Here is a 14,272-nt window from a genome sequence, read left to right on the forward strand (position 1 = left end):
ACTCCACTCGCCGTGTTAGGAGGAAGAAGAAGGATGAGTACAGCCCCAAGAACACCATCCCAACCGTGAAGCATGGAGGTGGAAACATCATTCTTTGGGGATGCTTTTCTGCAAAGGGGACAGGACGACTGCACCGTATTGAGGGGAGGATGGATGGGGCCATGTATCGCGAGATCTTGGCCAACAACCACCTTCCCTCAGTAAGAGCATTGAAGATGGGTCGTGGCTGGGTCTTCCAGCGTGACAACGACCCGAAACGCACAGCCAGGGCAACTAAGGAGTCTCCAGACCTGAACCCAATAGAAAATCTTTGGGGGGAGCTGAAAGTCCATATTGCCCAGCGATAGCCCCGAAACCTGAAGGATCTGGAGAAGGTCTGTATGGAGGAGTGGGCCAAAATCCCTGCTACAGTGTGTGCAAACCTGGTCAAGAACTACAGGAAACCTATGATCTCTGTAATTGCAAACAAAGGTTTCTGTCCCAAATATTAAGTTCTGCTTTTCTAATGTATCAAATACTTATGTCATGCAATAAAATGAAAATTAATTACTTAAAAATCATACAATGTGATTTTCTGGATTGTTGTTTTAGATTCCGTCGCTCACAGTTGAAGAGTACTTATGATACAAATTACAGACTTCTACATGCTTTGTAAGTGGGAAAACCTGCAAAATCGTCAGTGTATCAAATACTTGTTCTCCCCACTATATATATATATATATATATATATATATATATATATATACACACACATACGTATATATATATATATTTCCCACCAAACATTATACTTTTAAATAATTCGGCATACCCAAAATTCCCTAATTCAGAGGACAATACCAGGTGTGCGTGTCTGATTTTGTTTTCAGGGCCTCTGTGTCTTCCTTTTGTGTCAGTAAGATGCAGCGCATGTGTATGTGCATCTGTGTTTTTGCATAAATGTATTACACCCTGAGATAAGAGAGAGAGAGAGAGAGAGAGAGAGAGAGAGAGAGACCAGTGAGGCAAAGAAAAAGCAGAAATAAGAGAGTGACCTACATTTCTTGAATCGTGCTGCCAGACAGATCAGCACAGATGTTCCACAATCCCAACATTCCTAAAAGACTTCCACCGAAACCAGCACCGTAGCACTCTATTCCGGTTGCAATTAATCTAAAACATTGATGTTGACTTAAAATATAATCTTAAAGACTTCCATTCTGATATCAGCTCAGATGTGAATATATATATGGTGGAAACACGCAGGAGCGAAGGCCAGTGAATGATTATTCAGTTTTCTAATGGCTGAGCAATAATGATTAAACAGAGCACTTTTAGTAGAGCGATTACTTTTGTTTTTAATCTGCTTGCATGCAGCAAACAGGTGAGTGAGTGCCTCAATAAGTTGACCAGCCTTCGACACAAACGCTACAGCTGTAACATCAATGGACCAGCTTTGAAATAAACAAACTAGCTAGAGCATAAAGACAGCTGTGACAGCGCAGAATGGAATTCATAGTTTCGACAAAAAGATCAGCAAATAAATAATTTTGGAAATTAAACACTGTTATCAACACAATGAGCCTACTTAATCTGAACAACTTCCAATGACTTCCAATGAACAAATGTCCATTAGTCAACTTTAAATCACCAGTGCTTACTCTTTAAACAAAGGCAATTACTGATTATGAGAGGTGCTTTGTAAGGAAACCATCACTACTATTGCTCATGCTTATGGTCCAGCCTATATCCAGTCCCACACTGTTTGTGATACGAACATGAGTGACATCTCAAGTCGTGTGGTCTGTTGAGGGGAGATGTGCTAGTTCTTTTATAAGCAATCAGAATATGATTTTCTCCTGGCAGGCAATAAAAAAAAATCATATATCCTAGGATCAGAATATCAAATAAACTTAGGTAGGTCCTAGCAGTACCCTAGCAACCACACAGAACACAACACACTAGCAACCATTCAGAACATCATAGTAATACCCTAGCAACCAGACAGAACACAACACACTAGCAACCATTCAGAACATCATAGTAATACCCTAGCAACCACCCAGAAAACACCAGCAACCATTCAGATCATTCTAGCAACAGCATAGCGATAACATACAATGGAGTGGAAGTGAGTTTTGCACAGACTAGCACAACTTTCTGTTTCAGATAGGTATTGTTTGTTTTACATTGATTTTAATAAAGTGTTATATTGACAATGCATACTGATATAATCTATTTTCAATAAAAATTCAGAAGGAAATTCACCCTATTCAAACTCACCCTAATGATCTTATTGAGAACAATTCATGAATTAATTTTTTTTACCACATACTTTTTTTAAAATCAAAATGTAATAACTGGATCTTCCAGGAAAGAAAGAAAGAAAGAAAGAAAGAAAGAAAGAAAGAAAGAAAGAAAGAAAGAAAGAAAGAAAGAAAGAAAGAAAGATTGACTCCAATTACCAAAGATGGTCACTGTAAAGAAGTTAATGTAAATACCATGGATGACGTTTGACACAGGAGATAAATGAATAAAGCAGTTATATGTGATATGTTGCAAGTAGGCCAGCCACTGGTGCAAACAGAACGTTTGTTTGCATAGTGAGAATAAACAGAATTAACTTGTAAGACACTGATTGAATCCAGCCTCATTCATGCTTTGTGGAGCCTGTAGGGGGTTGATAGCTCTACAGATTATACAAGCTTACCGCTTAGGCTACGTTTCAAATCCAGGACAATAATGTTTCTTCTGAAAAACTCAAACAAAACTGCAAAGCATAGGCCTAAATGTGCTTTTGTTAAACAAAAGATGGGGTTTCTGTGCCACTAAAATTGTAAAAACAATGAGTGTCAAACAGGTTTCCTGAACACTCCCTCCATACGATTGGCCAGTCTAACAGATAGTCCCGCCCAACTCAAACTCAAACAAACAGATCAATGTTTTGAAACAGATTAGTACACTTTATCGGAGGAAAAAACCTAGGAAAGGCATTCTAGTTGTTAAATAAAAGTATAAACGAGTATCGAAACCAAAAAATATATGATATTTTACATTTAAGGCAATATAAAAAAATAAAAAAAACTGTCATTGGTGTTACTTGGTATACTCAGTTTTAATCAATAATATAAATAAAAAAAACAATTTAAAAAATATATATTTACATTTAATCATTTAGCAGATGCTTTTATCCAAAGTGAATTACAAACGAGGAGAGCAATAAAGCAATTAAAATAACAATAGGGCAAAAATATACAAGAGCTGTGACTATTCCCAGTTTAGTCTAAAGCAGTACACCACCTACATTTTTAAAAATAGATATAGAATAGAATAAGAAAAGAAAGTGTTAGTATTAATGGATCAAGTTTTGCCGAAATATATTCTTTTGTGTTCCACAGAAGATAGAAAGTCATACAGGTTTGGAATGACATGAGAAAGAGTAAATGACCACATTTTCATTTTTGGATGAATTATGCTTTTAAAAGAGGGAAAAAAGTTTTCACATTTATGCAGTTTTAAATTATAGATGAACTGGACTGAAATGTGTGGGTATGTTTAAGTCAGTGTTTCAGATGAGTCATTCCCATTTCATTAAGCATTTGACATGAACATACACCTATTTACTAAGTCTTACTTTCAAACACAGGGGAACAGTCAGTAATTTTCCAAGAACAGTTTCCCCTCATGATCCCTGAACCCCACCCTTTAGAAAGGCACCTGACCTCCCCGGTGTTCACTGTGACATTCATTAACTCACAGTAGCAACCTGGCAACCTGTGTGTGATCACTGTTTAGAAGCCAAATCACACACACCATGACATTCAGAGCTGAACGCCTCACCTGCTAACATGAGCTACGTTCCCTGACAATAAGGGGAACCTCATTTGCAGTCAGTGAAATAACCTTTAAGGGAAAAACTGAGTGAGATTGTTTACATCTGGCATGTTTCCTCTTGAGGCCACATTTGGGGCTTGTTTAATGAGCAGCGAGGGACTGAGGCTGGAAGACATCAGAGCGCTGCGGCTCAGGCCTTGACAAGCCCAGTGGTGGTGTTTAAGTCCTGAATCAATCGTTCTTGTTCACTTCCATGCACTGACTCATATTTCTTCCTCTTCCTTAAGATGCAAGTGACTGCTTTGTGCTTTCCTGTCTTTAAGGACTGCTATAGCATAAATATGATTTCACAGGTTGTGGTGAAGGAGCATTGTCTTGGTTAAAACGAATGTACGCATCACTGAACGAGTTCAATTTGTTAGTCTAAACAAGGCTCAGAGCAGCAATGAATGAGAAATTTCAATAACTTGAACAAAACGAATGAGAAAGACATCTTGGTCGTGAAAGGTCCGCATCTCTTACGTTTAGTTCTGCTGACTAACAGACAGTTGTTTGTTCAGTTTGTCAAGTGAGATAATCTCGAGCACAACAAGAACAGAAAGGTGTGAACGATCTATGAATATGTGGAATTATAACAATATATAATTAAAATAATGTATTATGTGACAAAGTACTGCACAGGTACGTCTGTGAGATGTCTGCTATAAATCTGTTAATCTGGAAAGCGTCTGCTGTGTAAAAACTAAAAACGTCAGTTTTATATACATTCTAAATCACCTTAAACATCTTAAAGACATCTTGTAAATGTTTATATGACATCTGACAGGAAAAGTCCTAGAGACGTATTGCAGACGAGCAAACACTCTAAAAAAATACATCTTGCAGATGTAAATGCAGACATCAAATAGATGTCTCCGAGATGTACGTGTACTTGTGCTAATAATAGGGATATTATTGTCTTTTTTCTAAAGCTTGTTTAAAGATGGATCGTTGTCGTTTGCTATAGTTGTCACTCGCCAGTTAGCATCACTGGTTCCCTCGACAAAAACCCTATAGGTTTTTCTACAGGCTTTCGGATTATTGCAAAAAGACAAGATTTGTGATCAACAAAAGATTATGATACTTTTTGTCCATCAAAATCATTTTCATCGATGAACACAACTTTGGTCAAATTTGAAGCCTAAATGCAGTTGCCAGAAGTAAAAAGCTAAAGGTAGGCTTATAAACGAACTACACCACGGTCCCACGACTTCAACGTCACCATCACCTCTGACAGCTCTTTTAGTTTTTATCTAATCATTTATGATAAATACAGCAATATTTCTTAAAAAATAGGAATTTTCTATTTTTATTTCACGGTCGGTGACAATAAATTCACGCGAAACAATGAATTAATGTAACAAATCGGCTCAGCGAATTATTCAATGACTTTCTCGCACACAAAAATAAACTCTATGGTCCATACCTACAAACCAGTGAACAAATCTTTTTGGTGAAGTGATTAAAAAAATTCGAGTCACTGGGATGAAACAATGTCCCTACCACTATGACCCAGTCGGAGAGACATATTGTGGTTCGAGCTAAGTAAGAGGATGATAACCATTGAATCCCCCTCCCTCTAAAATCACAGGCTGCAACCTGGTAAGCGTCGATTCGCGCCAGTCGAGTCCAGCCGTTGGTCAGACAGGTCTCGTGCGCATTCCCCCTCCCGCCGGCGCGAAAACTGGAGCAGCAGCAGCAGCAGCAGCATATGCCCTCGAGTGATATTCCGTACTACATGTGGTGGCATCGATGTAGCTTTGTGCCACTGCGCCCAGTAAATGCGGAGTTTGAGTTATCACTTACCGCTGTGGGCGCTAAACCATCGGGGCGCGATGTGCAGGGGCAAAGTATCTGCCAACGACGCCCGGGATCCCAGGTAAAGCATACCGTCCGTGTGGTGCCCCCCGCCAGTTTCTTGGTATCCGTTCCCGTTATGAGCAGGATCCGAGCCAGACCCCCCTCCTGCTCTGTCCGTGTCTGTTCCTCTGGGGGTGTAAAACCCGAAGGGCACCGTGGCGCTGTGATCTATGCCCATCCCCGCCACGGAGCTCACCGAGCGGCTGCGCAGTCCCATCGTGCCACCTGGCCGGTAGTGCCCGAAGTGGGCCGAGGGTGGCACCGCGCTGTCATCTGTCGAGACACCGGGAAAAGCACCCCGGGGCCGCCCCGCCGTACTCTGTTTGCCCCCCATCCAAAAGTATCCGCTAAAAATGGGTGGGGGTGTCTCGGAAAGGGTGTCACGGATCGTCCTGCGGCGCTTCTCGAGCCTCCTTTCAAACAAGCGACCAAAACAAGCGCTAAAATCCGCGGTTGTCAAGTCTGACTAAAACAGCTGTGTCTCGCAGACGCAACAGCCCATTTTCCTGGTCGAATCATGGACCTAAAGTCTCAATAATCACCTTAACTCACGAGGGAACAAGGGGGTGATAAAGCCGTTCGCGCGAGCAAAAACGCAACACGTTCTCCGCTTAAAAGCAACTGACAGGACAGCCTGCCCAGAATCACCACGCGCAACAACACATCCGCAGTACTTTGAATGCGAAGGCTCTCTCTTATTCAAAGAGGAATGACTCAAAATACATCAGTCATGATGCCCGTTCAGTGTACACGTCCAGGTCCGCTCGTCCTCCCTCCGTCTGCCTGGAGATTCGGGTCAGCGTGTGCCGCTCCCCTGCACGCGCAGATCCGTCCGTGCGCTGCTGCTGCTCCGAGACAATAGAGGCGGTTACTGCGCATACGCGGATTAACAGTGGCGAGATGTGCTGTAAACGCGAGCATGGATTTACAACATCTAGCCCAAACAATCAATTATTAAGAAGTTAACACAGACAACGTCTCGCCTCCAACAGCCGCTTGGTGATCTGAATACGGTGTTAAAGGAGGACAGAGATGTGACCCAGTAACGTTGCCGGCCCGGCAGACATTGTTTAATTTAGGTACTCCTCATGTTTTCATTTGCAACCATTCAGTCGAGGGCCTTATTCATGCTTGAGTTGCTATCATAAAATTAATGGTCTTTCATCTCCATAATGGGGCAAAAAAATGCGAGTGTATTAGGTCAACAAGCCATGCAATCTCAGGGGCATTTGACAGACAACAAGAAAACCATGTTTAGTTTAAATGGCACAGCATGCAAAATGTGCATCTTTCTCTGTCAGTTTGCAATTTAATGTAATTTATGGCACGTCTGTTTTATTGCCAATTATTTAGTATGTTGCATTATCACACGCACATAATAATAGGAACAAAGTTGTGTGTGTGTTAATAAAATAAAGCAAATATAAGGATAGAATGTGATAGTAATAAAATCACCATTTATTGTGATAGTAAAATTATCACAATAAATGGAAAAATCCATATTTGCAATATAAAAATATGAAATAAAATACAATAGGCCTAAACTTCCAGCAAGACAGAGCCTCTCTCTCTCTGCTGTATCGCTCGAGGTAAATCAATACAGTATGCTTATTAATATTTCTGCATTCATAAATTAAGTATGGACCACATCACTGATATCATAGTGTGCATTGCATTAAACTTGCTGAAATCTTTTAGAGGCATGATCTTGTAACCAGGACCGTAGACACCGATGTAAATTATTACATTTGCTTCCCCTGAGGCTTTTAAAATTAGCATAAAATACATGATTTATTTTTTATTTTTTCAAGTGCAACTGCTGCCTATCTCACAATTAAACTTTTATATTATTATAAACTTTTATATTATTATTTTTATATTCTCAAAATGGTCCTATAGGTATGACATTGCTCAATGCCCTGAACACATTAGACTACTTTAACTGAAATATTCAGTATAGTCTAATGTGTTCAGGGCATTGAGCAATGTCATACCTAGGACCATTTTGAGAATATAAAAATAATTTATGGGTAATCTATAAGCATGCAGTGTAAGTGCGCAAAAAAACATAATTTATGTCCATAAAAAGAAGTAATATGACAAAGTACTGAGTCTGTTCTGCAAATTTGGCTGTGACCATCATAACTGCCTTGTGTCTTATCTTTTTTTAAAAGAAGACAGTGACTTATTGTCTCTTTATGCACTTATATTTCATGTTGTGCTGTAAATCAAATATTTATAATGGCATGTATGAAGTTGAAAAGCACAAAAGTGTGTGGCAGCCCTGATTGTTTAGATAATTATAGTATTATTAATTATAATATATTAACTGAGACCTTTAAAGAACAGAAAAAGGCACATTCTATTTAGGAACAGAAACTGACTTGTAGTTTCAATAAGAACTTCAACTTTCATTGTGTGTGTCTGCTTATATAGTGTTGTAAACAACTTTTGAATTCACAACAAGATAATATAGTTTTATAATTCTGTTTAATGACAGGCCACTGGTAAACCATAGTTATGTTTACATGAGACCATTCTTACTTGTAATGGTATGCAGTACTGACAGACAGCAGTAATTACTGCAATTATAGACTGTCTCGTGGGTAAATTAAAGAAATAGCGACATCTGATGGCCAAAGTCATAAATGCGCATGACAGAGTTGTACATTTTATCTTAGCTCCATAACGTAAAAAGAAAGAAGCATTTGTTAAATATGATCATTTAAATATTTGTGTTCCTACTTAATTCTAGTTTCTTTTTATGTTTTCTCTTCTTCTAAAAAGTTCGTTGCTTATTATAACGACTCTAACTAATTCTAAAATAATACAAATTCAGCAGCCAACCAAAATACTGTTTTTATTTTTAGACTGACCTAGTATTTTCTTTTTACCACATGTTTCAATCACAGATACTGTAAATCAAAGAGTATTGAGAAGCTGTGAATCTTCATCACTCTGTTATCGACTGATCGCGCCTGTTCGATGCTCCCTCTGCTCAATGCTCCATTACTTCTTATTTGAAGTTGCGCGCCAAATGCTATGACAGTGTTGTTGTTTTGACAAGTTTGTCTTTATTTTTTACCGTCTGTTAGATTTTGTTTGCTCATTTATCGTTCAATTATTGTAAATATATAAATAAATGGACGCGCTATCCTACATGCCCGTTCCTCCGGGGATCGGAATGGAGGAGAATTTCTTTTCTCTGGATGATATTTTACTGTCTCACGAGCGACTGCCGTGCAGGACTGAGAGCGCGTTCCCGAGACTCGGGTTCCTAGAGAAATCCAGCGAGAGCCGCGACATACCGGAGGTATACCAATACATTTATCAATAAAATTAGTTTTAAAGCAGTTATAAAAGTGGTAAATCGCTTTTCGAGCACTTTTACGTGCTATGGTATACAAAGATGACACAAAACCTTCTTGAACTGTTTTTCAAATTACACTTTAGATCTTCTCTTCCCAGATCTTCTCTTAATCTAAGACAACAACCTTTATAAATTATGTTTAAACTATGATTTAAACAAAACGTGAATATGTATTTGTATAAAAATGAGTTTTCCGTATTGTAGTGCACTTTACCAAGAAGAGCAAAAAATATAAATAAACACTAATAATAATAATAATAAAAAATAAAAAATCGGTTTAATACATACAATGGCAGATATGAAATTAACCTTAAGGCAAAAGGACAAGAAGTTTTTTTAGAAAAATTATCATTAATTTTCACCACAAAATGTTATATCAAACACAATACATTATTTGAGATATGATGGAAATGGCACTATGGAAATATTCAATATTCAAAATGATAGTGTTACCACCAAAACAATATTGAATTTAAAACAATCTGATAAAAAAAAGTTAAGAAGTTTGCATCACTGGATATTACTGTCAGTTTCACATTTCTATCATGCAACCGTTGTCAAATATTACATTTTTAGCTACTCACCTTTCCAACTTACCTCTCTCTTCCACAGTTAAAATAACTAAGTGTCATGTGGGAATTCGCTCTCATCTTCTGTGAACAGTAAATCTCGTATTTTTTATCGACCATCTTAATCATTTTGACGAGCGCTGTTAGACCACTGAGGCGGACCAGCCTAAAAATGTAACTTTTAAAACTTGGTGTCATCCTTAAAAAAGACTGGTGCAGCATCAATAATATCAAATATTGGTGTGCGACAATTTAGCAGTTTTATTAGGGGTCCCCCTTGTCCCCCTTTTTGTCTATGGTGTTTATGGCCCTGACCACAACATATTTATATGGTAGTCTAATGGCACCTTCATATGAGAAGAAAGTGTCCTTTCGCAGATTTGTTCTTGTGTTTGTATGTTTCAGGGCACAAAGATGGAGATGCCGCTCTGGCTGGCCAAGGGCTTGTATGAAAGGAAGAGGCGAGTGCTGTCCATGGAGCTGCCGAAGGTGTATCGTGAGGGCTGGAGAACAGTGTTCGGGGCAGATCCCGCTGTTGTAGACCTGCAAAAAATGGGGCCATATTACTATGGTTTAGGCTCCCAGATGCTGCATTTTGACAGCCCAGAAAACCCAGAGATTGCTAATACCATCCTCCAGGTGAGCATGTCTAGATAGGTAGTCATAAAACAATAAATTATGACTTTAAAAAGCAAATGCTCAGAAAATCTTCTTTAAATGTTAACCCTGCAAGATATGGTGAGGAGTTTTGTTTAGTAATGTGTAGTTAGAACAAGGCTTGTTGTTAAGGTTCGCAACTTCACATGCTAAAATTATGTCATTTAAACAACTAATGCCGAGTTCACACTGCAAGATTTTAGGCCCAATTTTTCGCTCGCCGACAGGTTTTGCGAGATCGCCAACAAATGCCCGAAATCATAGGTAAAACGGTGCTTGTTCATGCGAGTGACAATCACGCACTGTGAATGACCGAAGACGGAGTTTGAGAGAATCACTATGAGTCGCAGACGCCCATGAGATATTTGGCATGCAAATATCTGGACTAGTCAGCGATTCAGAATCCTGCAGTGTGAAATGTGTTCTGACTGAAAACTACATCGGCGAAGACCTACATCCAATAAGAGAGCAAGAAACAGGACAGCGGGATGTTCGGGGAGGAGTTATAGACCACAATATCAGTATTTTATAGTGGTGTAACGATACATCGATATGGATCGATGCATCGATATAACGTCCAACGATACGATGCATCGATTCCACACGTAAAATATCTATATATTTTGGATGGATGATTAATCGAAAAGTAATCGAAACCGAAATTCAGAGCCTACAACCGACGTAATTTTACCAAGTTGGTTATTTCGTTTTTTAAAATCCTATTAATATTTCCGCCCACTGTGTTAATGTACTTTCCCCTTAAAACATATTACCGCGTGTGTGTAGTCACGTGACTCCGCCTCGTCCAGTCTGCGACATTGAAGCAACTGAACTCAAACACAAGAGTCAACTCAGCAACAGCCGGAGCCGCTTGTACCAAAGAAACACGCAGTGTCCGTCGTTTGAACACATTTTGGCTTCAATAAAGACGACACCGAACAAACTCAAGTCAAATGCAAACACTGCAGAAAAACTGTTATAGCGACCAAAGGTAATACCACCAATCTGTTTCAACACTTGGAGCACAATCACATTACCGAATATGAACAGTGCAAACAGTGCATTTGATTCAATTGTTTGAAATATTTAATAAATAAGCATTAATAGCTATCTGTGTGTTTCCTTATTTAAGAATAACAAAGATAGGATTATGCACTCTTTCATTAGAAAAAATAACCGTGAACATATTTACAGTATAAGCCTTGCCAGTGACAAAAATAAAATAATCGTTCAATAATCGTAATCGAGGTAACTTGTTTGATTAATTGCGATTATGATTTTAGCCAAAATCGTCCAGCCCTACGATATACACCTTTATTTTGACACTCTCCACATTCTCACGTAACATCCTCCGCCAAAGCGCACATTTTCGTTTACTCACCAACCATACTGTCTGCCGGTGTGTCTTTATAACGTTAATCTCCTCATCTGAAATAGACGCCTGACAACAAGACTGACTGAACCCTAAACAAGTTTTTTTTCCACAAAAGCCGGTATTGTCTGCTGTCAAGGCATCGCGAGTTCATGTTTTACAGCAGAAACAGACAAGCAGTCGCACCCTTGTTGGTGAACACAACACGATAAGTCCGTTTTAGCGACTCAGCGTGCAGTATTCAGGTCAGATGTCACTTTGAAAAGACGCGCTAGCTGAGAGGAGTTTCGTCAAAGCTGACTAAGTGATCGAGGATGGATAATTTCAATGAACTTGATGAACCCGTGATATCTTCTTCAGGGCGTAAAAGGAAAATAAAAGGTGAAACATTTTCACAGAACCTTACTAAAGCACCTTGTTTAGTGGTGAGGGAAAAGCTCACCGTATACTGTGTACGTTAATCACAACAACAAAGTTTGTCAGGCGTCTATGTCAGCTGAGGAGATTAACGTTACAAAGATTAACCGAGTGTTATATTATTTATCATAGCAATTGCTTGGTTTTGTTTGACTCAGAAAGATGAAATGTGAATGTATCTGCAAAAAAACCCCAAAAACTTTTAACATATTAAAGCATACTTTCAATGAACTTTAATTTTGTAATTTACCTGTATTTTTTAAGTTATTATTATTTTTATTAATCAAAACAAGCCAGCTGCAGTTTGATTGATATTACTTGGAATGCACAATAATAATAAAAAACATAATTTATGAAAATGAACAAGAACGTAGTACTTGCAATTGCAAATGACCTCTTCTGTTGTAAATGTCCCAATTGGGAGAGGGTGTGCAGTTTTCAAAGAGTTTATTAAACGTTCATGTTATATATTTTGGTTGCATTTGTGAGTTAATAAAAACGTAACTGTGTGAACATAATATCTAAATATCGATTAATCGATCGATATAGCCCTGAATCGAATCGTAATCGTATCGCAGAATTTTTTGAGGTATCGGCAAATATCGTATCGCTGGCTGAGAGAATCGATATCGTATCGTATCGTGATGAACTGTCCGATTTACACCCCTAGTATTTTAATAGATATATTTACAATTATATCAAACAGAAACGAAGCACAAACATTTGCTTGACCAGCAGCACATTGCAAAATTATTTATTCACCCCAGCTCTCTTTGCAGAACACACAATCCTTGCTCCCTGCGTCTCCCCAACCATTTCCTCCTACATTATCTGTTTTTCTTTTTCTCCTTTTCACTGCAAATCAGCGCACAGACAATTTGGATCGCAATCTTCTCGCAGGCTATCATTTTTAATAAAAATTCCAGTCTGGCGTGAGAACTCCCGTCTCACGCACGCGTGACCTTGCGTTATTTCCTTATCACTTCTCGTGTGCGTTTTTGCGGACCAGTTAGAAGTTGTCGGCGATTCTTTCTTTTGTACAGTCATGATGCAGTGTGAACCCCCCTGTCTCCAATCCACTGTGCAGTGTTAACACAGCAGCAACTGAATGTTACCCCAGATAGTTGTGCAGTGTGAAAAGAACAGTGACCCGACTACTTTGAAAATCGTACAGTGTGAACTCATTGGGGACATGCATGCATTACTGATCCATCTGCTATTTCTTACCTCAACCAGTAGAGGGAGCAATACATTTAAAATCATTACTAGCACTGACCAGTTGCTGGGCAGACTGGTATGGCAGGTTCAATAGGGCGTACAGATCTGTTGTGTTAAATCAGTTAATGCAATTAAAGCTCAATGTTAGTTAAGCTTAGGGAAAGTAAATTTTGCTTAATTTAGGGCTTTACAAATCTTCTGCATAGTTATTATGGCTGGATATTATGGCTTTTGGTTATTGCAATTCAACAAGCAGCTTTAAACATTGAGAATATGGCTACATTTCTTTAATATATGTTTGAAATAGCAAATACAAAATTACTTTTAGTGTGAGAAATTGTGCACCATAAAGTCTACTTATTTTGATCATTTCTAGTGCTGAATTAATTACATTAAATTTTGGTCAAACAGACTGCTTATTGGTGTAACTGAATAGAAGCTTTAAGACTCTTTCATCAACTGTCCCTGCATCCTCTAAGGATGTATAATTGTACTTCCATATTATTTATACTGTCCCCATCTCTCTTATCAGACCTTCATTGGTCGTTTCCGTCGGACCATGGACTCATCCCAAAACGCCTACAACGAGGACACATCAGCGCTGGTGGAGCGATTGGATTGTTTAGAGAGAAGCTTGTTTAAGTCAGGGCAGAGTGGACTTAACAGTTTCCAACTGTGGGAAAAAGGCCGGTCCTCTCACCTCACTGCCTCTAGTCTAGTTCTCAACTACAGAAAGAGGAAAATTACAGACCTACAGGCCTGAAAGTCCAAAAGATTGTAAAAAAAAAAAGAAGGTAAAATTAGAGTTTCTTGTGAATGTGTGAGAAAGTGAGTCATGTGCATATGTGTGATATTGAGAGTTGTATTAAATTGTCTGTGAACTTTTTACTGTAATATTTCTGTGTATAAACTATTTCAGTTTGGTATATGGTCAATAAATCAATTTATTATAATGTT

The 14,272-nt window shown here is 38.6% G+C and overlaps 2 protein-coding genes across 2 annotated transcripts in view; one reads left to right on the forward strand and one right to left on the reverse strand.

Annotated features, from left to right (window-relative positions):
• znrf1 (zinc and ring finger 1) overlaps nt 1-6,652 on the reverse strand; it is a 37,154-nt gene extending 30,502 nt beyond the window's left edge. Inside the window, exon 1 of the mRNA XM_082159500.1 lies at nt 5,659-6,652. Within this exon, the coding sequence (XP_082015626.1) occupies nt 5,659-6,046 (388 nt within the window). The 5' untranslated portion in view covers nt 6,047-6,652. The remainder of the gene's footprint in view (nt 1-5,658) is intronic.
• Nucleotides 6,653-8,729: 2,077 nt separating this feature from the next.
• Nucleotides 8,730-14,272, forward strand: gins3 (GINS complex subunit 3). Its single transcript, XM_082159605.1, has 3 exons — nt 8,730-9,025; nt 10,057-10,290; nt 13,848-14,272. Exons 1-3 carry the CDS (start codon nt 8,855-8,857, stop codon nt 14,076-14,078), a joined length of 636 nt encoding a protein of 211 aa, XP_082015731.1. The 5' UTR covers nt 8,730-8,854; the 3' UTR covers nt 14,079-14,272.

The sequence above is a fragment of the Leuciscus leuciscus genome (genome assembly GCF_965113295.1).
Source record: "Leuciscus leuciscus genome assembly, chromosome: 25".
In the NCBI taxonomy this organism is placed as follows: Eukaryota; Metazoa; Chordata; class Actinopteri; order Cypriniformes; family Leuciscidae; genus Leuciscus; species Leuciscus leuciscus.